General features: G+C 41.3%; 1 protein-coding gene across 2 annotated transcripts; it reads right to left on the reverse strand.

The window, feature by feature from the left end:
- Positions 1-211: 211 nt before the first annotated feature.
- On the reverse strand, positions 212-23,687 carry ANXA13 (annexin A13). Of its 2 annotated transcripts, XM_066337386.1 has the most exons (11): positions 23,640-23,687; positions 10,630-10,708; positions 8,406-8,500; positions 6,932-7,102; positions 6,329-6,362; positions 6,169-6,248; positions 4,969-5,037; positions 4,652-4,753; positions 2,623-2,698; positions 1,702-1,814; positions 212-526 (listed from the first exon to the last, which is right to left on the reverse strand). In XM_066337386.1, exons 1-11 carry the CDS (start codon positions 23,652-23,654, stop codon positions 407-409), a joined length of 954 nt encoding a protein of 317 aa, XP_066193483.1. In that variant the 5' UTR covers positions 23,655-23,687; the 3' UTR covers positions 212-406. The 2 variants fall into 2 exon arrangements, with proteins under 2 accessions (XP_066193483.1, XP_066193556.1); XM_066337459.1 differs by lacking the exon at positions 1,702-1,814.
- Positions 23,688-24,096: the final 409 nt, after the last annotated feature.

Genomic DNA, 24,096 nt, shown 5'->3' on the forward strand with positions numbered 1-24,096 from the left:
GATAATGAGCTGAGAAGAAATTACTATCCATTTTCTCTTGGCAGGACTGTCACAGCATGACATGACATCCATTGAATTTAGGAAAGGGCAGGGATAATCTTCAGAATGAGAGAAAGACAGAAAATCTACCCAGAAGAAACAATGACAGAAGATTCCTCCACATATGCAAACATGAAGAAGTCAATTTATTTCTATTTTTTTCAATGTCTTTATTGCTTAAGGGCATTTGGCAAAATAGCCATAACATAAACTTCACATCCAACATTACTTGGCAACATATTTCCCAGCTGGAAAGAGAACAAATTGGATTTTTTTCTTTGTGCTAATGACACATTTTTTTGGATGCTTTTTTGGACACTAATCAAGAGATGGCTGCTCAGCATCCCTCTTCATTCTTGATGGGCTTTTACTGCAGAATTGCCAGCAGCAACTTTCTGAAGTCCCCAGAGGTGTCAGATCGGACAGCTTCAGCTAGCGGCTTCTTGTACGTTTGCTGGAACTTCTCCTTTATTGCTGGCAGGTCGCTCTGAGGAGACACCAAGAGCCTCTTCAGAAGAGTGGTGAATGCTTTGTGTAACATGCCCTGCTCCTGCCAGCACCCTGGGGGTCTGATTCAAGGCCCACCATACCCAGTGAGAGTAGCAGAGGAGAACACAGGAGGTCTAAAAATCTTGGAGGACTTTTAGCTTAACATCTGAATTCGAGGTAAGCCTGTGTCAGATGGTGGTGAGGGGATGCTAACTGTGAAGAGGGTCTGCATGGAAAGCTGTGCCAGGTGGTTGGGAGAATCTCTGCCCAGTGATGCTGTGCCAGCACAGCCTTGCTACTGGAAAACTCACACAGGTCACTGTGAACTCCTGAGGTCTTCCCTTGGTGGCAAATAGGGAAAGAGGCATGTCCCAGGAATATGGCTAAAAGAGGTTTGTTCCACCCAGAGAAGTAATTTTCTGGTTACTGGGGGCAAGAAACAAACTCCTTGTCTTAAGCTTTCCTGTAAAAAGGCACCTACAGCACAGGTCTGATCTTTATCACTTTGGGTTTTAAATCTTACAATGACTGGACTGTGGTTTAAGAGTGAGAATACCCTGAAGCCTAATTTTTCTCACTGTGGATCATTGAGAAATATGCTTTCCTCATGCCTGTTAAAGGCTTCTCCTCTGTGTCAATTGAAACAGCCCTGGGGTTACAACCTACAGCTTAGAAGGGATACTTAAAGATTGTGTTTAAATATCTCAAATGTCTCATGAAATTTTGGGCTTCTTGACAGTTAACTCCTTTAGCTTTTTATTTTTCTTCCCTCCTCTGCATCTTTTTTTCCCAGCTGGAATCAGAGAAAATTGGCAACATATGTTTATAAGCAATTCTTAAACTGGAAACTGCTGCTTTATCATTAATTAACTAGGAATTACTTTTACACATCCTACTGGGGCCAGACCTCCCCATGGGTTGGTTTTAACCAGGTACAGTTGACTCCACTTGAAATTGTCTACATGCTTCCTGGTTTAGTTCCTTTGAAAACAGAAATAGATGCAATATCAAAATTAGAGGTGCCTGGGTACAGAAGCAGAGTGTGACCATTGATGTCACTGGGCTGAAAAGAGTTTGTTGAGCACATGATCTATCAGGAGTCACTCCATACCCTCTACATTTGTATTTATCCCAGAGCTGATGTGAGGCCTTACAGGACACAGGGTACCCTACCTCAGCCCTGGTCACAAGGACGCGAATCAAAGTCTCTTCATCAGTCCCAGCTCCTTTCATCGACTTGTGCAGGAGTGTGGCGAAGTAACCGGGGCAGTCTTTGGCACAGCTGACTAAAGAAAACAGTAAGAGGCCTCATTATACTTGTACATTTGGAGTTTGTGATACAAATTCAAGCAGGATTAAATAAAAAAGAAAGAAAAGGAAACTCTAGTGTTTATGCTCATTTGAGCTGGCAGGGCTTTTATTCTGAGAATGATCTCCTGTCAGTATGTAAGGAGAAATCTTGGAGTGTGAATGGGGATGTAAATTTTTCCACAAGAGATTACCAGCACTGACTACTCTGCCATTCCACAATGAAAATGACATAAATGAGAATGAGCATTTGCCCCTGTGGGGTTCTTCTTGCCCGTCTATTCTTGGGGTATCTGCTCACTCTGCAGATTACAGGAGAAGGATCTGGGAGAGCCTAAATCCAGATGGATAACAGCAATACCAGTGATCTAACTGGAGACTGAGCACAGGTTTAAACACCAGTCAGAGCCAACCCTAGTGCTAAATTGCTGGCAAGGACCCTGTACATTTTTGTGGTGGCTGGCTAGCACACTTCTCCTGGTGCCCAAGCATCTGCTGGAAGTTATCACCAGCCATGGTCCCAGGGGCAGCTTGGAGGTGGATACCCCATGTCAGAGGGCAAATAATTCAGCTGTGTGGAAAGGAGCTGTCTGGCAAGTTTCATTTTTAAAACCAAGGAGTCCTAATCACTACTGAAAACTGTCTCTTTTTCCCCTGGCAGATATGTTAGCTCAGTTTAGGGGTAACTCAATGGTTGTTGCCAGGCTGTACACAGACCCCCAAATGACCAATGTCAGGTGATGGCAAGAACTAGAAAAGAAAGGTCTTGAAACTATTGCTTGTTACCTAGAGTCAGGTAAGCCTTCTCCAGATCTCCAGATGTTTCACTTTTAATGGATTCTTCTATGTCCTTCCCATACACCTATGAGAACAAAAAGGAGCCATAAGAGCTTCTGTCTGTACATGTCTTCCCACTGTCCAAACCAGTATCAGATTCAGGATCCAATGACAAAAGGTCAGTCCAGATCCTTTAGAACCTTTCCAAAGGAGTAATTGGAGGGCAAATGAGGTTCTCCTCTGGTGTAAGTGCTCACAGATCCACTGGCACCAAGACAAGGTCTATGCAGTCAGGTAAGGCACAATGGTTAAGAGGTGGATAATCTACATCATGCAGTCCCAGATATCTGACAGCTTCCAGAGGACAAAGAAGCTGCAGCTTCTTCTTGAGTGACCCCTGGTCAGCAGAAACTGTTCAAGCTTTCTCTAGCCCCTTGATCAAAGGTTCTGGATGGCTCCCACATAAATAAGATAATCTTTGGAGCATTACCAACTCTGTGAAGTTTTGTTACTTATTGTCTTTGGCTTCCCAGGCAAAGTTTACAAGCACCGCAGTTGTCCCAAAGTTCTTGTATTATTCTGTAGGGAATTGGAGAAGCAGACTGTCTCTTCAAAACAGAGTTTATCCTGACTTTTGTGAACTTCAGGAACCTCAAAGACTTTTACTTTGTTCTGCTTCGCCTGTCAGGATGTCCCTGCATGATTCAAGACTCTGACTTTTAGGTCAGAGCTGGGAGACTGTGTGTACAAGGCAGCAAGGCCTCCACGTGAGGCTTTAGGACTTAAGATCTGCAAACCACCAACCTGGTTTAGATATTGCCCTGTGGATTTCTCCAGTTGAAAAGAAAGGCATATTTGCAAGATTTAGGCTCTAATCTTGGCCTACTTCTCCTTCGAGTGCAGCCAGGCAGGATGTGGTGGGTTGGTTTGGGCAACCTGATCTGCTTGGCTTTAGGAATTGAAAAGCCAAGGTAGCTTGGCTATTGGAGCACTTAACTGAACCCCCAAGGTCTGGGCCACTCCAAGGGAGAGAGTATCAGTTTGTGACTGGGTTTGTTCTCCTGCCAGCAACAACCCAAAATTTGGATTAAGCTGCAAACGTTTTGTAGCTATTGGTTCCTTATTATGCTGACACTGAAATATGGCTTTGGCTTGAGCTCTTTTAATCCTCAGTGCCTAAGGCTACAGTTTTCTGATGAACTCAAGAGACTTCCCAGGAAAGTTTAGGACCGTGAGCCAGAGGCTGGAGGGAGACTCTTTCCTGAGAATGTCACTGCTGAGCTTCTACCTTGCTGCTTGAAGAGGGACCTTGGATCTCCCACTGCTTTGACTTTCAGAGGTAATTTCCAAGCAAGGTATCTCTGTATCAGGTCAGGTTCAGGCCTAGGCACGAGTAAAATGTCCCTGCTGGGTAACACAGGGAGAAGTACTAAAACGGCCAGGATCCTGCTGCCTACTTTGCCTTATGTTTGGAGACGGGAAAGCACAGCAAAGCACCTCACAGGCCATCAGCCCAGTGTGGGCAGGGAGGAAAAGGCTGGAGATAAACTTCTCCTCAGCCAATATGAGCGTCTCAAGTTGGGGGAACAGGAGGAGACACCTTGCCAGGCTCTATTTAAGAGAAGAAGAAAAGACCAGAAAAGCAAACCCTTCCTTCAGGGCAGGAATTTGTGAACATGTCCCTTTGCTGCAGGAGCAGGGGTACACTGCCTTGCAGCTGTGGGAAGGAACAGACATTGTGACATTTATTTGGCTGAATATTGTGTAGGTTATGAAGGGGAATGGGTTCTTCACTGGCAGAAGATACAGCTTCTCCTGTAAATCACCTATTTCTGTATGCTTAGGATACAGTTGTATAAATATGTTTTCCAAAATTCTTAAAGCATTCAAGAAGTTACAAAATGGCAGGTAAAGGATTGTCCAGTCTACACAGAATCATTTAGGTTGGAAAAGGCTCTTTAGATCATTATATGTCATTGTAGGGTCTGCACCTGTAGGTCAGAGCCTATGTAACCCACATTGCAGAAGATAAACTCACCTTTTCATAGGCTTGAAAAGTAGCTCTCAGTTGGCTATAGCTTCTCTTTGCTAGGACCACATTGAAAGCCAGCTCTTCTGTTCCCCAACGGCCTTCTCCTGCCTTCAAAATCACAGGTTATTTTTTGGAAGCACTTGTTTATACAAAGTAGAGACATGGGGCCAGCCAGAGCCCTTGATCCACCCAGCTCCAGCCCTTGCCCCCCTTGCTCCTCTCCTTGCCATGCCTTTGCCCCCTGTGCTTGGTTTTAGTCCCCCTGAGGTAGCCCTTGCTCCACAGCACGGAGGAGAAAGGGACCTTTGCACAACTGCACTTACTTTATACAGATCTGAGGCATCTTGCTCAGCAAGCTCTGCGTTGACCTGTTGGGTCTCATCTCGGGTTGCCTGCAGAGAAGGAGATAGATAAGGGTGGCAAACACCGGACCGAGCGCTGGTTCCGTTTCAGCTGGTGTCCCTCAGAGGTGTTTTGGTCGGAGGTTTGCTGCCATCTGCTGACACGAGGCCGGCGGTGGGGCGGCGGGACCCCCGGGCTCGCAGACGGGAGCCCTCTGTGCAGGGTTTGTGCTGCGGCCCGAGCGAGGGCAGCGCTGATGCCTCCGGGGCAGGAAGGTGCCCAGCACCCGCAGTGAAGGGCTGATGTTCCTTACAGTGCTGGGTGTGTCCTGGGAACTGTGAAATGTTTTCCTGACTGACCTACCTACTCTGAGCCTTCACCGACACAGTCATCTCTGGGGGAAATCATGGAGGGCTGACTGATGGGAAAAAAAAGAATCAATGTATTTGCCACTCCTGAAAGTATACAAGAGGTTGGAAAAAGCTGTACCAATGCTTCCCAGAATGAGAAACTGAACTCTGAGGTATTTAGTGATGTGATTGTCATGTAATTAAAGCTTCTTTTATTTATTCAGTCTTTTCATTTCCCAGGGCTGTCAGATCAGACTGACCAGCACGTTGCATTTCTTGATGTGCTCCTATTTTTCTTAGTTATAATGTGTCTTTATGAAGGTATTGACTTTTTCGCTTTATTTCATGAAAGAGGTTTAAAATAAAAATGCGTTCTAATGGAAAATACTTTTTTAATGAATGAAAAACTAACATAACAGCAATCTCTTTCTTAGTTGTTCTGTATCTGAATTCTATAGTCCTTAGCTGAGAGGGAAATAGATTTAGTGGTTTGGGACAAAATTCAGAATAATGGGGCCATGATGTCAAATGAGTATCCCAGCCTTTGCCATGGTATAAATAACAGTAAAGCAACCCTGTTATTTTCAAAGTATCAATATTTATAAAATTATCTGTAGCTTCATAAACAAACTTCTACATATTAGAAAGCCATAGATATGAAAGGCTCTTGTACTGAAGAATGCCTTTTGTTTACTGTAATGACCTCATTACGATATTACATATCATAACTGCATTATTAAAAATACCAGCCAATACTTATTATGATTATTCTGGGAAAAAAGGAAATATCTCTGTCAGGCAGCTGCATAAGAGGAAAGTCCCCAGCCTTACCTCCAGCAGCATGACTAATATCTTCCGCAGGGAGCCACTGGTGTCACTTTTCACATCAGACTCTAGATCCCTATCAAACACTGGGAAGAAAAAAATCTCTGAGAGTTCAACCAGTGAGAAAGGTTTTAAATGAAGGGGTTTGAAAGATAAAACTACTTACAACGTTTGTAGGCCTCCTTTATGTTTACAATTTCCTAGGGAAAAAATAAATAAAGTAATAATCAAATCAATCAATAAATATCTTATTAATTAATAAATAAATGAGCAAACAACCCACCAGCAGGTCAGCACTATGCCTGTAGCGTGTGAGGTGTAACAACCACGGGGATGGGAGAAGCCATGAATTCCCAGTCCCCGCTGAGGACAGTGCTTTCAGGGGTGCCTGACTCATGCAGGTTTCCCTCTGGTTTTCCCTGCATTTAGACAAGAGCTAACTTTTTTTCTTTTCACTAGGATCATGTTCCTGTACCTCTGAACTACCAGAGAGCAGTGCCAAAGCTGCCCTTTAACATGTATCCAGGAATTCTTCTCATCAGTGCTCCCTCCGTGCCATCCACGGCAGGTAGGAGTAGGATAAAGGAAGGAATGTGAATTTTATTGGTCTTAACTCCTGTTAGAGTTTCAGCTCTAGCATGGCAATCTTACAGCTGACAAGAGGCATTTCAGCCACAGGAGCTGGTCTGATCCCTCCTCCTCCTCCCAGGGATCCTCTTGATGAGCTCTTTGCCCTCCGCCTACGGAAGGTCACACGTGGTGCCCCAACCTTATTGTTCCGTGAGCAGAGGATCTCAATCAGCAGCGACTCATCTGTCCCGGCTCCTTTCATCGCCTTCCGAAGCGCTCGGGCCTCGAACTCACAGGGCAAGTCCAACAAAGCCAGCACAGCCTTTTCAAAATTCCCACTCAGGTCTCCCTTCAGGTCCTCTTCCATCTCCTGTGGGGACAGTCAGGAGGGTTGGTGCAAAAGCTAAGGTGAGATTAGAGGATTTCTTAATTTGTTTCAGTAAATCTAATATTTTTAAAGCTCCTTCTGTACCAAAAAGTGACAAAACATTTTTTAAAAGGCCTTAAAATACACAGACTTTTTTTTTTTTAAATGAGTTCCCTAAAAAGTTTGCTTTCAGATTGAGTAAAATGATTGTCTCATCTTCAAATACCAGCCAATGTCAGTCCAGTTATGACTCTTACTTGTGGAAATAAATGAAAACTAGTGTTTTGAAAAGCTTAACAGGAGAAAAAACTCTGACACAAAATGCAGAAGACTCCTCCTTTGAAAGAGGTGCCACACAGGGGATCAAACTAAGAACTTTCTCTGTCCTTTTTGGTTAAAACTGACTACTGGAAAAAGCAGCAAATTTCTGCAAGGTGCTTTTGTGCCAAGCAAACACCATTTTTACCCACACACACAAACCCACATCAACTTAAATCAAAATTTAGTGAGACCTTAGAGCAGAGCTGGCTGCTGCATGCTGAGGATGCCAGCTGAGGATGTATTTGGAGTCCTCTCTGCAGTTAACATTTCCTGCAATATGGGAAGCACTTGACAAGTTCAGAACATTGAATGAGAAGTCCAGCTCTAAGTCTATTATTCTCGAGTTCCTGCTTACACAACTGCACGTGAACACTCAACTGCTCAAGTCAGGGGCTGCCATCTGTGTTGGAGCAGTTTCAACACACACACCATAAATGCTGCAAGTTCATTAAGGCAGTTTATGCCTCCTCCTGCACGTATCAAGTGCCCAATGAAACTTAGTTTTGCAACATGCTCTACTTTATCACTAGAAGAAAGTAATATTACTTCTATTAAACTCAATAAAAATATAGTTGTGCAAGATCAAATAGTTTCTATGGGTCTGCATCTGTTCTAAGTGGGACTCTAACTTAAAATTTCCCTTTTACTTTATTTTTCTGAATATTTTCTGAATATTACCTTAACTTATTTATCTGAATATTCACCAATGGAAATATTTTCTATTTCAGTTATGAATTATTTTCTAGCTCTCCCAGCTTTGATTAAAATGCTCTGATCTGGTTAAGGCTGACTTCACGAAGATTCTGAGGCCTAAAATTAGAACTATAATCAGTATTTTAGGCGATAAAATAAATTGCTGAATCAGAAAGTAACTGCTGTCCTCCTTAAATCCAGTATGTCCTTGATATTTTCAAAAGCAGAGGCCTGTAGGCTGTATTTTCAGAGGTAGTGGTTTCAAACAGAGAGGCCACTTATTTCAAAGTACCTTGCTATACAAAGCCTTGTACTTCTGTTTTATTTGTTGTCTCTGCTCCGATGTTCGACTTGATAAGACTTCAATAATTTTTTTTTCATTGGTTCCTGAAAAAGAAGTTGTGCATAGGGATTTTATAATCAGAAATCTAATGCAGAGGAAAGAAAATGTGACCTCTAAAGAGAAAAAAAATCCTATACATATATCCCCAGTGGTCCCACCTTTAGGATTTGTAGCATCTAAGATTCTTTAGAAAATAATTTTAACAGTAGTCAGCTACAATGTTCAGATCATAAAATAGAATTTCACCATCTCATGCTGTTCATATCAAAGAAATTGAGTCTTCTGTTTGAGAAGGGCTGACACTGCTCCTAAAATCAGGATTTTGCCAGTGCCCATAAGCTCACACACATGTTTTTGGTGACAATGCTTATTTGAGTAGTCCCAAGCAATCAGCCACTAAATCCAGTTTATTATGGGTGTGAATGATGTGCTGGCACAACAAAATGAGGGCAGTGGGGCAAGAGGCTGGGGCAGGCAAGGATGTGTTTGAATCATTAACCCGAAGCTGAGATGTACAGCCTGTAAAAAAATTGTTTTAATTTTGCTAAATGGAGTCAGGAAAAAGAGCTGGAACCAGACCTGGATGGTTTCAGTCTCTGCCAATGCTGTTTTGCTTGGAAAAAATCAGAGTGAAGTGAGAGCATGGGATGCCCCAAGAGATGCAGCTGCTGTGCTGTGGTGCTCATCACAGAGGAGAGCTGAATACACAGTCCCCCTCCAGGGGAAAAGCCCTCAGTCAGCTTTGAGCTCTGACTTATGCAATGGATTGAAGAAGGCTACTAAAGGCAGTGACCTTGCTCTTGTACTTTTGTTGCCCTCTGCCATATAAACAGGTGTTTGCACATAGACAGATGTGTGCACTCAGTAGAGCTGCTGGAAGGCATTCGTTACAGCTAAAAAGAGACAGGGCCACAGTGATGTTACCTGAATGTATGAAGGACACCACAGGGCAGCTATTGCATTAACACAGATGTCCAGGTGCATCCAAGGGTCAGCAGATTGACTCAGGCACTATTTCTTCATGACAAGCATTGAAATTGAGAATGTGAACCAGGACAGATATATGACCCAGCTTGTGATGGGCACTGCCTAAATGCCCAAAGCATATCAAGGGTTAGGATGGCAGACCAAAGGCATCAAGACATAGGATGCTCACATCCTGCTGGTGGTCACTGCCACACACTCTCCTTGTGTTCTGCCATCTGATGCCTTTGTGTGGCCATCTCTGGGCTTGGTGCTGTGCCTCATCTCAGGCTTTTAGGAGCAGAAACAACCAGAGTTTCTGAGTAGCAAGCAGCACAAAGGATAAAGATACAAATTATATTGGCATTCAGCAACAGCTAATATGTTTTCATCCCTGATATATACCACCAGGTACATGGAGGACAACTTCAGGGCATCTTGTCCAGTTCTTCCTGCTTAGATCCAAGGCAGAAGGCATGGCTCCTATTTGATAATGTTGGGCTAAACTCTCAGCTAGAAGAGTCCTCTGGGCAACTGTCTTGAGAGGGTTCAGTTGGTATGATAGGAACAGTTCCTAAAATTCAGCACTTAACTATCTGATTCTGACTGTCACTGCTATACCAGGAAGAAATGCTTAAATACATATTAACTGTGCAAATACCTAGAGTGAATTAATAACTTATTGATCTTGTGTGCTGCCTTGATGTTCTTCCTTTACTGAACACTGTTACCTCTATGGACCCTGGGATCCCATTAACACTGTGCATTCCTCACTCACATCAGTGCAGTTACACAGCCTACTTCAAACCACCTCAAAAGACGGTGAGGGACAGTTCTTTTCAGTTAAAAATCACTGATGAAGGTTGAAATCACCATAAATTCCTTTCAGCTGATGGAGCTGCAGTGGGCTCTGATGAAATATGGAGGTGATGATGTTCCTGTCACAGGGAACAAATACCATGTTTACCCTAATCTTCTGGAGACATGCAATTATCAAGCTAGACCTCTCCAGTCTTTAAGGAATAAGCTGGCTTCCCTTCCTATTTATCTTCATGGGTGTGACTGTTCTTTGAGCCAGTATGTGACAGAAAGCATAAAGATTACCTAAAACTGGTTGTAACAGTTGATTTGCCAAAGTTCGTGTATATGCCCTTTATAATATTGATCTGCCCTTTGTACAAAATCCAAAAATCTACAAAGTCTTTCTTACCTGCTCCTTTGCAGGCACTGTGTATTTTCTTGGCATCTCGCTCTGCATCAAAGCCATGATGGTGGTGTTTGTGGCTTGACTGGGAAGACAGAGACACAAGAGACACATGGAAAACAATTCTACGTTAGAATGACAGCACTTTGGGCCAAGTTCTTGCTTGATCTTGGTTCCCACCTTCTAAACCTTGAAGTTCAAACTGGGCTTTGGTGAAATACTGTATCTACCCCTAGGGTTCCTGGAATGGATCCACAAATTGCTGTCACCATATAAAAAACACAGTGATCTATACAACTTTGTCACCATATATATAGATGTATATGTCACCCTCCATACCATATGGCATATATGACCTATATAACTTTGTTCTGCCAGTTCCGGCTTACTCAAATAATTTCAGGATAATAACTTCATACTAGGCATTTTCGTGCCAGATCAAATATTATTGGTTTGTATCACTTTAACAACAGGCCAATACAAACACCTTAGCAGAAGCAGGACCTATCCCTGTAGTACATTTTAAAGTACTGCGAACATCCCAATCATCTGGATAAAAACCATTCCAGAAAACCTTTCTTGTATTGATGCATTCATGCAAACAAGATAATTGGAGACATCTAGTGTGATAAAGCTGGGGTTTTTTGTTGTTGCTGGGGAAGTTTTTTTGTTTATTTTTTATTTTGTCAGAATAATACATGTGGCTACCTTGTGGATGAATTTACAGGGACAGGATAATAACTCAAAGTCCACAGCCACTGCAGCAGTTTACAGCCTGACATATCAATGTAAACAGAAACCCATGTCTGCTCCCTCTAATCTGACAAGCTGTGAGTCACAACGGATGCAATGCTGGTACACCCTTAATTTTGCTGTTCTTCAGAAAAGGGTAGAATTATCTGAGACCACAATGACAGCAGCAATTTCAGCTCCTCTAATATGATTAATCAAATATTTTAAATGCCCAGACTCTAAAATAGTGGTCAAAAACAGGTCCTGGGCTCCTAAGTCAAGTACCACAATTCAGTACGAGCACCATGAACTCGAGGGTCTGTGTGGGCACTGGCAGTGCTTTGGCATTTCCATTTAAACAGCCACACATGGATCAGGCTGCTTCCTTTGCAGAGCTGCCAGGCACTGGCACCAGCACTGTTAATTAAGAGTTATAATAGTGCAGAGCATGGCAGTCAGCTTTTAAGCCCTTCTGAAAATGCCACCAGCCTGCTGAGGAGCAGAAGAGGTTAAATGGCTGATTAACCTCCTTGTCTCTGGGAGTAGCACAGGGCAGAGACCACTCCTGAAAGACATTAGGTACAACATCCTTCTGCTTGTGGAATAAAGAGAATTTAGGCACATAGCTGTGGGCCATGCTCTGCCATATACCCAGTGGGCCAGAGAAGAGCATGTTTTATTTACAAGTATAGATACAATCTGAAAGTCTGTTCGTTGATATGCTTCAAAAGTTTCGCGCTGTCATCTTACTAGTTCTGACGAAAGACTACAACTCCAGCTAAAGGTGTCCTCTGTCAAAAGGCAAAGGGCCAGTTCACAAGAAGGAAACCTCAAATCCAGTCCCTACACTGCTTTACCAATGTGCCTTTGTGACTGACTGAAGCCATTTAGGTACCTGGCTTTTCCAATGCATTTAGCAGTAGTACAACCTACTGCTAATGGCAGCTGAAACAGAAAGTTATTTTTACAACTATAACAATTAGTAAGGTACAATAACAATGCAGTAATTTCTCTTCATTTCCACAGCACAAGGTAACACTTTGATTGCCCCATCATTATGACAGATGTTGTTTTAAAAGATGTATCCTACTGTACGCTCACACAAGTTTTCCTAAGCCTTTCAAACAAGATGGAAATAGTTGCATATACATAACTAATATTTTCTAGTGGAGATTTTATTTAACACTCTTCAAATTTCCTGAAAGTTTGGGTCAAAATGGAAAGGGAAAACCACAAAGTTAGAAACCAGATGCACTGATAACTATTCAATGAATTCCATATACAGGTTTCTATTGTGGCAGAGTGTAGGTGCTTCTCCTTCAACGGCATCATGTACAAAGGAAATGGGCTGAGAGAGCTGGGGTTGTTCAGCATGGAGAAGAGAAGGCTCCAGGGAAATACCATTACTTTGGCCCTGTACTGTTAGTATGCTTATGGTGGAGCTTACTGTCTGTGTTAGGCAGCCAGTACTGAAGTTATTCTAGAGTTTTTTGCTAAGCAAACCAAAAGCACCAAAGAAGTAGCTGAAAAAAATAGAAAAAAGGGGAAAATTCTGTAGCACAAAATACAGAGAAAAGTGCTAACATATCAAATGTAGGTATTTGACTACTTTTTAATTATCCAAGCTCTATTCTAATTTACAGACTCTCAGATTCCCTGCAACAGTAAGAGCTGAGAACTGTTGCTTCACATTCACTGCCTTCTGACCTGAGACAGGAGGTGCAGTGGTGAGAAGTGAGAAGAAAAGGGTTTCATCTGGGATTGTCTCCCACTTTTCAGATATTCAGCTTGGACAGAAACACCTGCACAAACACACAAAGGCAGGAGCTGGTTTGTCCTTTACCTTGCCTTGTCCACCAGATGTGCTGGGCTGTGGGAATTGCCCTTCTCATGCTGGTGCTGCTGCCTCTGCAGCTCCCACTGCCCCAACCCTACTGCAGGTGCACCTGGTCATGGTAAGGTCAGGGCAGACAAGGCAGGGCAGAGACAGTGCTTGCTTCTTTCATGCCCTGATGGCTGGTCAGTTATCCTCAGGTTTAGTGAGCCCCTCATTCCTAGGTACTACTTGTATTGTAGGTGTTGTGTTTGTGTGTAGCACGGGTGCAGCAGGCAGGAAAATGGTACCACCAGAAACTGAATTTACGTTGTAGATTTATGATTATTCATAAAGACATAAATATAGAAATGTTTCTTTTCGAGGCAAAAAAATCATGCAGGAAGGAAAGCCTGTTCTGATGTTCAGGGCATGTTTTAAAGCACTAGAGGAATTTATTGAGTCAGCTCTGCTAAAGAATCTGTCTTGAAAAAAATCACTGCAAAACATTAAATGATGTGCCTGGGGGATACCATTTTTATAGGACTATGTGTAATACTAGCAGCATCTTTATAGAGAGAAATCTGAGACTGTGGTAAGTGACTGTCAAAGCCAACTCCTGGGTCATCTGAGAAGCACTGGCTAAAATTCACTGCTTGCTGAATCCCATCCTTGACCTTCTCACTGACATAGCTGTTTAAGAGCTGTATTCCTTACCCTGTGGATTTTGATAGGTGGATTTTCCTGTAAGGGACATGGCAAAGTCAACTCATGTTTAATAACATTTGTAACCTGTAGTAATTTTTCTTCTAAAAATATGGGCAGAACCACTTTATTATAGTTATTTTTAGAGTTAGGATCTAGATTAGATTAGGTTAGATTAGTTACTGACTTAAAAGTATTCTAGAAAATTTGCTGGTAACATGATGTGAAGTCTGAAATATCAGGTGGACAGAGTGCAAACAACTTTGAAGCTGGACATAGGGTGTAAGGGAACTTCTTTCACAAATTGATCCAGCTCCATCCACTCACTTGCTTAATTTTCTTCTCGTTTCTCTCCTATAGTTCTATACTAATTAATGTGACCAGAGTTCTTATGGTAAAAAATATTCTTTTCACTTCCAGCATAGTTGTATTTATGGCCAGTGCTGACTTGTTTCTCTTATCCTGAGTAGTTTTTTGTCTCACTCAAGCATGTTTTAGACAATAATCTGTTTCCCTTGAAGCTTTGGCTAAAATTGCCAAAGATTTATTTATATTAAACTGGACAGTTTATAAAAGATCTAAAACTAACTTGCTTTGTTCTAACTTGTTTTAAAGCACACCAAGTAGTTTTTCCTACTATAATTTACATCTGACTTTAGGGAGCTGTAAGACGAGTTTATAGTTGAAGATGATCTGCAATGGTTAGAGAAGCTTTGTAGATTTTTCTTTGATGTTTCAGCATGTGGAGCCCTTATGGAGCAAAAATAAACAGCTTAACAAAGGTCAGCAAACCCAGAAGGACTTGGTGGGGGTGGGGGAATAAGAGCTCTGATGGATCCAAGGCATCAGTAGTGAGCATTGTAGGTTGCTGAAATACATTTCAGACACTCCTAAAAATCTGGTATTTTCCTCAGGCCAAAGACACTTCGGCTTGCAGTAGATACAAAGTGCTCATCTGTCAGTAGACAAGAACAGAAGAAGTGCTACCATGAACATGCCAGGTAGTTTCCTGTATTGCAAAAGAGAGCCCTCCCTGAAAACAGCTGATAATACAGCTTGAGCAATCACAGCTATTTTTCCATTTCCCTCATCTCATGCAGATGCCACAAGCCTGCTCAGGAACAGGTTTATGGAGGAGTACTGTCAGAAAAATGAAAAGAGCAGCTGCTCAGGGTGCACTGGGTCACCCACTGCAGTTCTAACAGAGGTTGATGTTGATGATGTACATGGAAAAATGCAGGCACAGACTTTTAATGAAAATCACTGGGAAGAGCCAGGAGGAGTGTGCCTGCTGAACAAAGAGAAGAAGATGCAGCTCTAGTAGCTGTAGGCAAAGCTCTAAAATGACCTAGATTGATCCAGGTATGCTAAGTGCCTTCCCCAGTCTTTGTTTTTGCCAGGTACAATTCATGTGCTTTATTAAGTGGATGTCTAACTTCAAGTTTCTCTTTGGCTGTCGCTTAACAGAAATAAAAATTAAATCTAAAACTGGCAGCAGACAGAAAGGGCAGACTGACCCTGCCATGGTCTTTACAGCATTAATTCATAGACTTGAGCAGGATCAGTAATAAAATTTGGGGCAGTATTTAGTTGTCTAAACATAGGTCTCTGGTGCTGTTAGTGATGTCCCCCGCTAAGCTGCCTGTCAGACACCAGTGGTCTCCTGTGGGCCTGCACCCATTTACCTGATGTGAATGTCTCACACACCTGAGAGCATCACCAGTGGATACTGGAGGTGGGCTACACAATCATGCCAGAGTTTTTCCACTCATTTTCTTCTTCTTCACATATATTTAATTATGTTCAAAAAATCCATTGGAGAAAAATTAGGTTTTAAAAAGAATGGCATAAACTCCATGATTGATACCATGTGTATCAATCTGAGCTTTCCTTTCTATCAAGCAGGTGAGCACCAGCAACATCTCTGCCTGATTTCCCAGAGATTTACAGCTCCCATCTGCCTGATTTTGGTTCCTCTACTGCAGCTGAAACAACTCCTGTGATGGACACAAGCACAGTGGCCCAACACTGTACATCCTCTGATGTCTTAGAACGGTTGAGTTCATGCCTCAGTCTTTTGATCAGGGGATTTCTAATACAGTCTCTCTGCTTTTAAGATTTCCAAGAAACATAACAGGCACTACCAATTCTGAGATTAGAACCTTGCTAGTTAATTAACCTAAGGTTGTCTGGTGGGTTCAAATGTTTTTAGCTAGGATAAGAGATATATACATATTGCAGCATCTTGCATACTCTTGCATCCTGTTTCTTTGGGAAACCAACTCCCAAACAATCCATAATATCCAAAAGATGAGGACAGAAAAATGAACAAACAAGTTAAAACAATTGAAAACCCATCCTAGATAGGAAGCTATAGAACCTGTTGAGATTTCTCAGTTCTCACCATGCACAGTCACTGAGCCACCAGTGTAAAGACCTTTGGGGAGCCCAGTCTCCAGGTAAGGAACCATTCCTCCAGCTCAGCACTGTGAGAGCTCTCAGGACCAGTTTGGGAAGAGCTTCTTATTCTTCACAGATATTTAATTATTGCTGTAGGCAGTGGTTAAGTGAGTTGACATCTCAAGGTGCCTTCCAGTTCTATAATTCCTGTCTTTATCTTTTGTGTGGAGAAGAAAATTTATTTTCTCCAAGTACCAGGAAATATTCCAAACCATCTAGTCACCTTGTTAGCATAACAAACAACAGGACCAGGTTGTGCATCTCGTTGGTTAAACTGTATCTAATACACTTGGGTCACAGAAGACAGCTTTTGGCAAATCAGCACCTACATGATTAATTTTTTATAAACACACATATACTCAAGATTAATTATTTATCTTGGCTGAAATCTTTAATGAGGTATAATGCAACTGGAATCCAGGGTTAACTAGACTAACAGTAATGACTAGGGAAAAAAAAAAAAAAGGATGGGTTCTTAGATCTTGTGGTTAAAACCTTCTAGTACATCTCATGATGTCAGGATAACATCCTGTTATCAGAAGAAACTCTGAACTCCCACCCAAAGAAGTCTTTAAGACAGCCCAAACCTCATAACTCATCTCAAGCATTTCTATCCATGGAGAATAATAAAACCCAAGAACAAACATATGAGTAGGCTGCTGTATTTTGATTATGATCTACTTCCAAAGACAGACTGAAAATGTGATGCTCTGTTTGTACTTCATCCATAGTCTGATTTACTAAAATGGACATTCCCAGTCATAAAAGATTGACCTGCTGAGAAAGCTCAAGACCATCAACCAGAAAGGGCAAAAAAGCAGATAAAGCCGATTTCACTGCAGTGTGTGGGTACTCCCATGAGAAAAACTTCCAAATATTAGAGCTCTTTAATATAATGGGTAAGCAAAAGAAACTATGAGCAATTAGTGGTAGGCAAGGTCAGGTCTCATTTAACTGGGAAAGCCAACTCCTGACGAGGATATCTCGTCATTAGTGGATGAGGCTTTCACTATCTCCTATCATCCTTCCACCAAAGTAAAGGATTCTTCTACAAGCTCTTCTTCAGTAAAGTTCAAGTAATGGGGCTCAGTCATTCAGGTTCTGTGAAATGCCAAGGCTTTTATACACAGGTCAGAGTAGATGGGCACTAACATCTAAAAACAAACAGAAGCAAAGAGCTGTGGCATGTTGGCAGCAGGGCTGTACCAGCAAGCACCGGGGTTTATGCTATGGTAATAAAAAGGTGGGGTTGACCAACACATTTTTGACAAATGAATTGGCAAAGTGCAACCTTGAGACATGTCCTTTTGTCCCCAAGGTTCCTTCCTCACTGTTTTGTAAAACATACCTCTCATTTTTGTTCGTTTGACCATTTTTCTCTGTCAACCACAATATGCAGCTGAAAAAATGCCAACCGCCTCCTTGCCTGCTCAGAGAATGGTATCAATGTCTCCAAATGCCAACCACCATCTGCCAGCCAGGCTGTCGTTCCCCCAGATCCTTGCGGCTGTTTTGTGTCTAACAGCTGCAGGACAGCAACACACACTGTCAGCTTGCTTGTTCCTGATGGTGTGGTGCTATCAGGATCAAAACAACTTCTATGTGAATTCTATACTGGATAATACAATATATGTAAGTTCTATGGATTAATCAACAGCCTTTGCAATGACTCAGTTACTCCTTCCAAACTGAGAGGTGCAAACCTTATCTAGGACTAAACCTGCAGTGACAACAAGATCTTAATAGACTTAGTCACATTTCCTTTTTCCTATTACAAACAAGTGGCAATAGTGAAAATAATTGCTCTGACAGTTATTTAAACTGCAAAATCAAAACCATCTTTCTCCTACAATGTCTCTCCTGTTTCTAATAGCTGTTAATATATCATCTATGATTATTTTTTTTATCCAATTTATTCATGCTCATCAACATGACAGAGAAACCCACAATTAAGAGAAAAAATGTAAGTTTGGGGTGGTTTTCTCATGGCTCAAATTCATACTGTCCAATTTTAATGTTTTCAAAACTTTTTGTGGCTGATGGAACACCTTAACACAGTGTACTTTTAAAATCTGTTAGCTACCAGGGCATCATGCAGTGGGAATGCCAAAGCTGCAAAACTGCAGCTTTTATTTCTAGAGGGCTCAATTCAGATGCTTAGGGACACCTCTGAGATGTGTGAGAGCACCTGGCACCTACATGGGGCTGGTAGAGGGGACATGGGACTGACAAGGACCTGACTCACCTGGTGAGGCTGCTGAAGCCAAGGCAGGAAAGGATACTAGAAATTTTCAAAGACACTATGCCTGTGGTTAGACATGAGTCATGCCTCACATCACTTCCTTTGATTACTTATCTTGCATATGGAAGCCATACAAAATGCAAACAAATGGCTTTATTCACCACGGATAAATCTAGTATTTTAAGTTGGCAATAATTCTTTGTTATAATGGGGGCAGACTCCTTTTATTTTATTGACCATAATACCTGGTTGGAAGACACTTGGATAACAGCATATTTTGCTGCTTTCTTCAGCTGAGATACCAGATTTTTAACTCAAGTGTTCTTACATCTTTTTAGAAATTTGACACTCATTACCTCCACTAAGACTTATGGTGAGCTAACCTTGATGAAACTGAAGTAAATTCTTGTGTAGGCCAGCATGAAAGCTAACATGACTTAAGAACACCTACGCAGGGCTAGAAGCCATGGGTACAATCTTTGGGAACATCATGCTCACCCATGCACGTATTTTAAAGCTCAGTTATTTAAACGGAGAAGAACTTGAAGGATGTTGCACCCCATCAGGGAAGCCCCAAGATGACATGCTTCACCCCTTGGTCCCTTCATTGTTTCTAAAACACATCTCTGCAAGACATTCCATCAAAACACCATCTATACATTCACAGACACACAGAAAGTGCTGTTACTATACAGACATGCATGTTAGTGTCCAACAAACCAACTGTGCCTACAAAACTTGGAGGTTTGTGTGTCTAATACCTTTCTACCTCACAGGAAGGAGGTGGAGGAAGTTTCAAGATACTCCCAAGGTCAGCTGAGTCACCTACAGCAGCAGTAATCCATCCACTGCTATAGCCACTAGTCATAATTAACAATAAAGGCAGAGTAATTTTCTGGATAGCAACTGATGAAAATTTTTTATTATTTGAAAGTAGCTAAATTCTTGTTTGAAAAAACTAGTTAGAGTAGTAGGACTACAAACTGAGCTTTATCTGAACCATATGGCTGTGTTGTGTAAGTCAAAGATGGATCACAGAGAAATCCATCACAGAGCTAGTAATCTGATAATTAAGAAGAGAAAGATAGATTATAGTGAAATGTGAACAACCAGAACATTAGTAATAGTTAGAATAGACAAAGCTAGCCGCTTAAATATTATTAAAAAAATTAATTGCTAGGGTGGAGAGTCCATCGATTGTGGTATATGAACTGTAACAACTATATTCCAACATGGAATACAGAACTGACCAAAACCCCCACCAAAACCCACCTCAGGGCATGTAAAGATGACCACTTATCAATCATCTGGTTACAAAACAGTGAATCAATAGAGGGAGAAGACCCCCAATATTATCACTGGTCTGGAGTGTTGCATGAGGAATGGGGAGTTTAGGCTGTGAGGGTTTAGTTGCCAAGGGGTTTCTTTGTTTGGGGTCCGTCTGTTGAAGCACCTAAGCTTGAGCTACCAGATATCATAACTGATTTGTGCCAATAACCCACCTGATGGAGATGAGAGTCTAGTGAAAAAAATTCGTTTAACAGTAACAACGGAACTTGGTAGAGTATATTAAAACTGTTGTACATAAATAAGAGCATTAGAGTCCAGATACTTTGGATTTTTAAATGTTTTTTGTAAAACATAACTGCTTGACCTATTTATATCATGTAAAATATAACCATAGCAACTCTGATATTTTATATGGGTTCTATTTTTTTTGCCAAAAATGCATCATAATTTTTTCATGGGTAGATGCTTATTAACACCTGCAGCAGCAGCACACACAGGACAGCCTCAGATCTAAAAGGAACAGTAAATATCCTGGATAATAAGGGACCATGGAAATGAAAGGAATCTGCCACAGCTCTTCCCCAGCTAAACAAGAAGTTATTTCTGTCTTGTGCTGACTGTGGGCTTATGGCCAGGGACTGAACAAGAATTGTCTGTCTCTGAACATTGGGGAAGCAACAAAGAGCAATTGTTGAGCTTCGTGATGAGATAATAAAATCATGCTGTGGTAATACTTGTGCTAGGGAAACATTTCTAGAAGGACAGTAATGTTCATAGGCAACAGAGAAGTCCTTGTGAGTTTTGTGAGCTTATGCCCAAGAGGGTTCGTTGGGCAGGTATGTTCTCCAGGTAATACTTACTTTTCAACCTTCAAATTGTCAAACCATATGGCCCACAACAGCCTGCCATCCCCTCATACTACACAGTCCTTCCTGGAACCAGGCTTAGTCTGCTTTGTAATGGTGAGATGAAACTCAAGGGTGTTGCAGAGAATCTCAAAAAAATTGAATTAAAACCAAAGAACTCACCCAACCACAAGATTAATTAAATTCAAAAACACCACAGAATCATGCATAAACAGTCTTCAAGGATTTTTGAGAGACAGAAGATAAAAAAAAAAAAAATACACAATTTGACATAAGTAAAAATCTATCAAACTTTTCAAATCATAGAATGAAAACCATTGCTGCTATTCCCAAATTGTCCCCAAAGCATCTTCATTATAGCAGAGCAGCTATCCAGATTCCCAGGGGGACTGACTCTATTTGTGTTAATATTAAGGGCATCAGATGCACAGTTAAGCTTGATACAAGACTGCAAACACTGAAAATAATTAAGAGACTTTAAATCATGAAAGATGTGCAGTTAGAAACATTGTTTGATTGGAGGAAAAAAGTTCTAGACCAAGTTCAGAGAGCAAAGAGCACATGAAAATATGCAGATTTGGAGTTGTAATGTTGCATGAGGTGCAGCTCTTAATTGGGAGCTCAGTTTCTAAGAGAAAGGTATACTTTAGCGTTGGTTGGAAAATTTTGCCTGAAAGCATTTTTTTCAGTAAAATTTTATACTTTTGTTCAAACTAACATGTTCAGGAAGACATGAATTTTGATGAAAGCTCTATTTCAAAATCAGACCTTCTGATGGAACTGAAGAGTTTCATTTTAACATTCACATAATGGAAGCTTTTCACTGAAGAATAGTTAGCTTTCAATGAGAACTCCATGTAAAAATGATAGTTAAGAAAAGTTTTAAAACCTAAACTCATTTAACCAAATAAAATACCTCGTTTGACACATGATTCATTTTATACTTCTTCCCGCAGAAGGTATTAAATAAAAATTTAACTTCTGAAATTTCAAGGCAGACAAAATTCTGCTGTATTATTCGACAGAATGAAACAACCCATTTTTACCCAGCTTTCTAGTGCCAATATTGACCACAAAAGAGAAGCTGCCTCTGTGCACTGCAGAGTTTCCCAAAGCCACCATAAACCAGAGCCAAGAGGTGCTGCAGCACCACAGTGCCCCTTTCATCCTCCACAAGAGAAGTTCTTACTGGCTCCTCTGCTGACAAACTGGTTGCCCCTATGGCTGGTTTCCGTATATCCTCCGCGAGTTTGTAAGAATGGCTCTGGAGGTTTAAAAAACACAACGTATAAGACACTCATGAGCCTGTGGTTACAAAACATGAGATTAGGAGAAACAGCAAACTGCAGCTAAAAAGCTCTGGCAAGAACTTCTATTTCATTTTTCTCTTCAAGGAGCTCTCTGGAAGTTCTCTGACACAGATGCAGCCATTTCTTCCAAGATTACCTGTAACTTTCTAGGAACAACAGAGAGATTGCAATTCCCAGGTGAGTCTGGGCTGAATGATGGGACTCTCTTCCAGCATGGGACCACCCCTGTTCCCACTGTAGCCTACAGCACCACTGTGGTGTACTGCACCCTCACCCAAACTACCTAGTGCAGCATGGAGCTCACCTGCTAAACCTTCCTGTGATCACTCCTGCCACAGATACATCCCCTCTGGACAGTTTAAACATGAATGGAGTATGTTTGCCCATTCCATGTGCACTGCATTCCGTGTATTGTCCACTGCAAGGCTCCCCCAGGCCAGGACTCTAGGGAGGTGCCTGTTGACAGCCCTATGACGTGTGTGTGTCCTGTGCAGCAGGAACCTTCTTGGCCTTGTCTCCTGTGGAATTGTTGGACACAGGTGGTGGTGCTGAACAGCTCACTCCTGTCCCCTTAGGCAAACAGCCAGTCTGCAAAATGATGGTGTCAAGATGGGACCATCATCCCATTCACAGGGAGACAAAAAGCTCCTTGGATTTGTAGCTGGAGCTTTATGCAAATGGTATGGGGTGTCCTGCTCACTCTGCCAAAGAAAATGTCCTGGAGAGCTGGTCCAAAAGCATCAGAACCTTGGCATGTCTCCAGGCCTTGCTGAACTTGAATTTAAAAAATAGTTACACCATAATATAAACCTTACAGAAACTCAGGTTAGCCTGTATCAGCAAGCAGTCTGTCTTCTATTGATACAAAACTGCATCTATTCTGCATTCAAGGAGAAAATGCACTGCTGAATAAATATTACTTTTATACACTAGTTTCAAAATTGGAGTTAACTTAACTTGCACAAGAACTAATTATTCAGAGCTGTCACACAAAAGTTTTTGACAATCAGATCATTTTGAGGTTAAATGTCTTCATGCAGACAAATGTTAGCAAAAATTGTCTCTGTCAAAACTCATACAGTAATTTGATGCAGTAAATCCTAATACCCAGATTTTAATTGGGGCCTTCTGTAAAAAATACACTTTGACATTACTTCTGTCCATATTGTTCTGTGATAAACAGCCAAATCTTGAAAGTATTGGCCTTTGACACAGGAAGTTTTTTATATATCTTTAGGGAATTATTTTAGTGTTCAGAATGTTCCAACATAAATTTGCTAAACTAACTAAAATTAGTTTTTCCAGGACATCCTGTGCATCATTTTCTTTTTCTCCAAATGAAAGTTCTGCTCTGTTTAAGCCACAAGGAGCTTTAAAGCACTCAGGACTTGTGTCTTGCAGTAATTTCATAATTCACGTATTGTAATGAAGCAATGTTACCAGCTGCATACAAGTTTCCCCCACAGAGTAGATTTTGAGTTTAAATATTCACTTGCAGCTATTGCAGTACTGCAGTATTAATGCCAAATAAAGTGAAAATCGACAAAAATAAAACCAGGAAATCATTGCATTCTTGACAATCCAAATTAACTACTTACATGTGAACTGCCCATTTTTGCTTTGCCTGAATGTAGAAGGTGCAACTCTTCTGCTCTTCAATAAAACCAGCATGCAGTTGGAATAGCTAAATACTACCTAACCCTGGGTTAATCAATAACTTCTGACATTATTGAAATTCGAGTCATTGCAAGGTGGGGTGTATTTATTATTACATGGTGGCTTTATTATCCCTACTATTTAATATCACATCCTGTTGTGTCATGGAGCTGACTGGTTTCCTCTAAGGAAAATCAGGATTTCAGAATGTAAGCCTCAATATTATACATACTGATTTATCTAATTACAATGTTATTACAATGATTTAAAACATAAACATATTGTAGCATCCAACATGAGCTTCCCAAATATATTACAGAGAAAGATGCCTCCTTTGAAGGGTTTATATCAGATCTTATGGAATCCAATGGTATTTAGTATGCCACTGAGAACCCTCAG

This window comes from Sylvia atricapilla, chromosome 1 (assembly GCF_009819655.1).
Source record: "Sylvia atricapilla isolate bSylAtr1 chromosome 1, bSylAtr1.pri, whole genome shotgun sequence".
NCBI classification, from domain to species: domain Eukaryota; kingdom Metazoa; phylum Chordata; class Aves; order Passeriformes; family Sylviidae; genus Sylvia; species Sylvia atricapilla.

Excerpts from the sequence above, each read along its gene's own strand:
- ANXA13 (XM_066337386.1), bottom strand. Across the intron at positions 8,501-10,629 it reads CAGTGCCTGCAAAGGAGCAG|GAACCAATGAAAAAAAAATT; the intron begins GTAAGAAAGACT and ends CTTCTTTTTCAG. Across the intron at positions 6,249-6,328 it reads AAAGGAGGCCTACAAACGTT|TGTTTGATAGGGATCTAGAG; the intron begins GTAAGTAGTTTT and ends TTTTCTTCCCAG.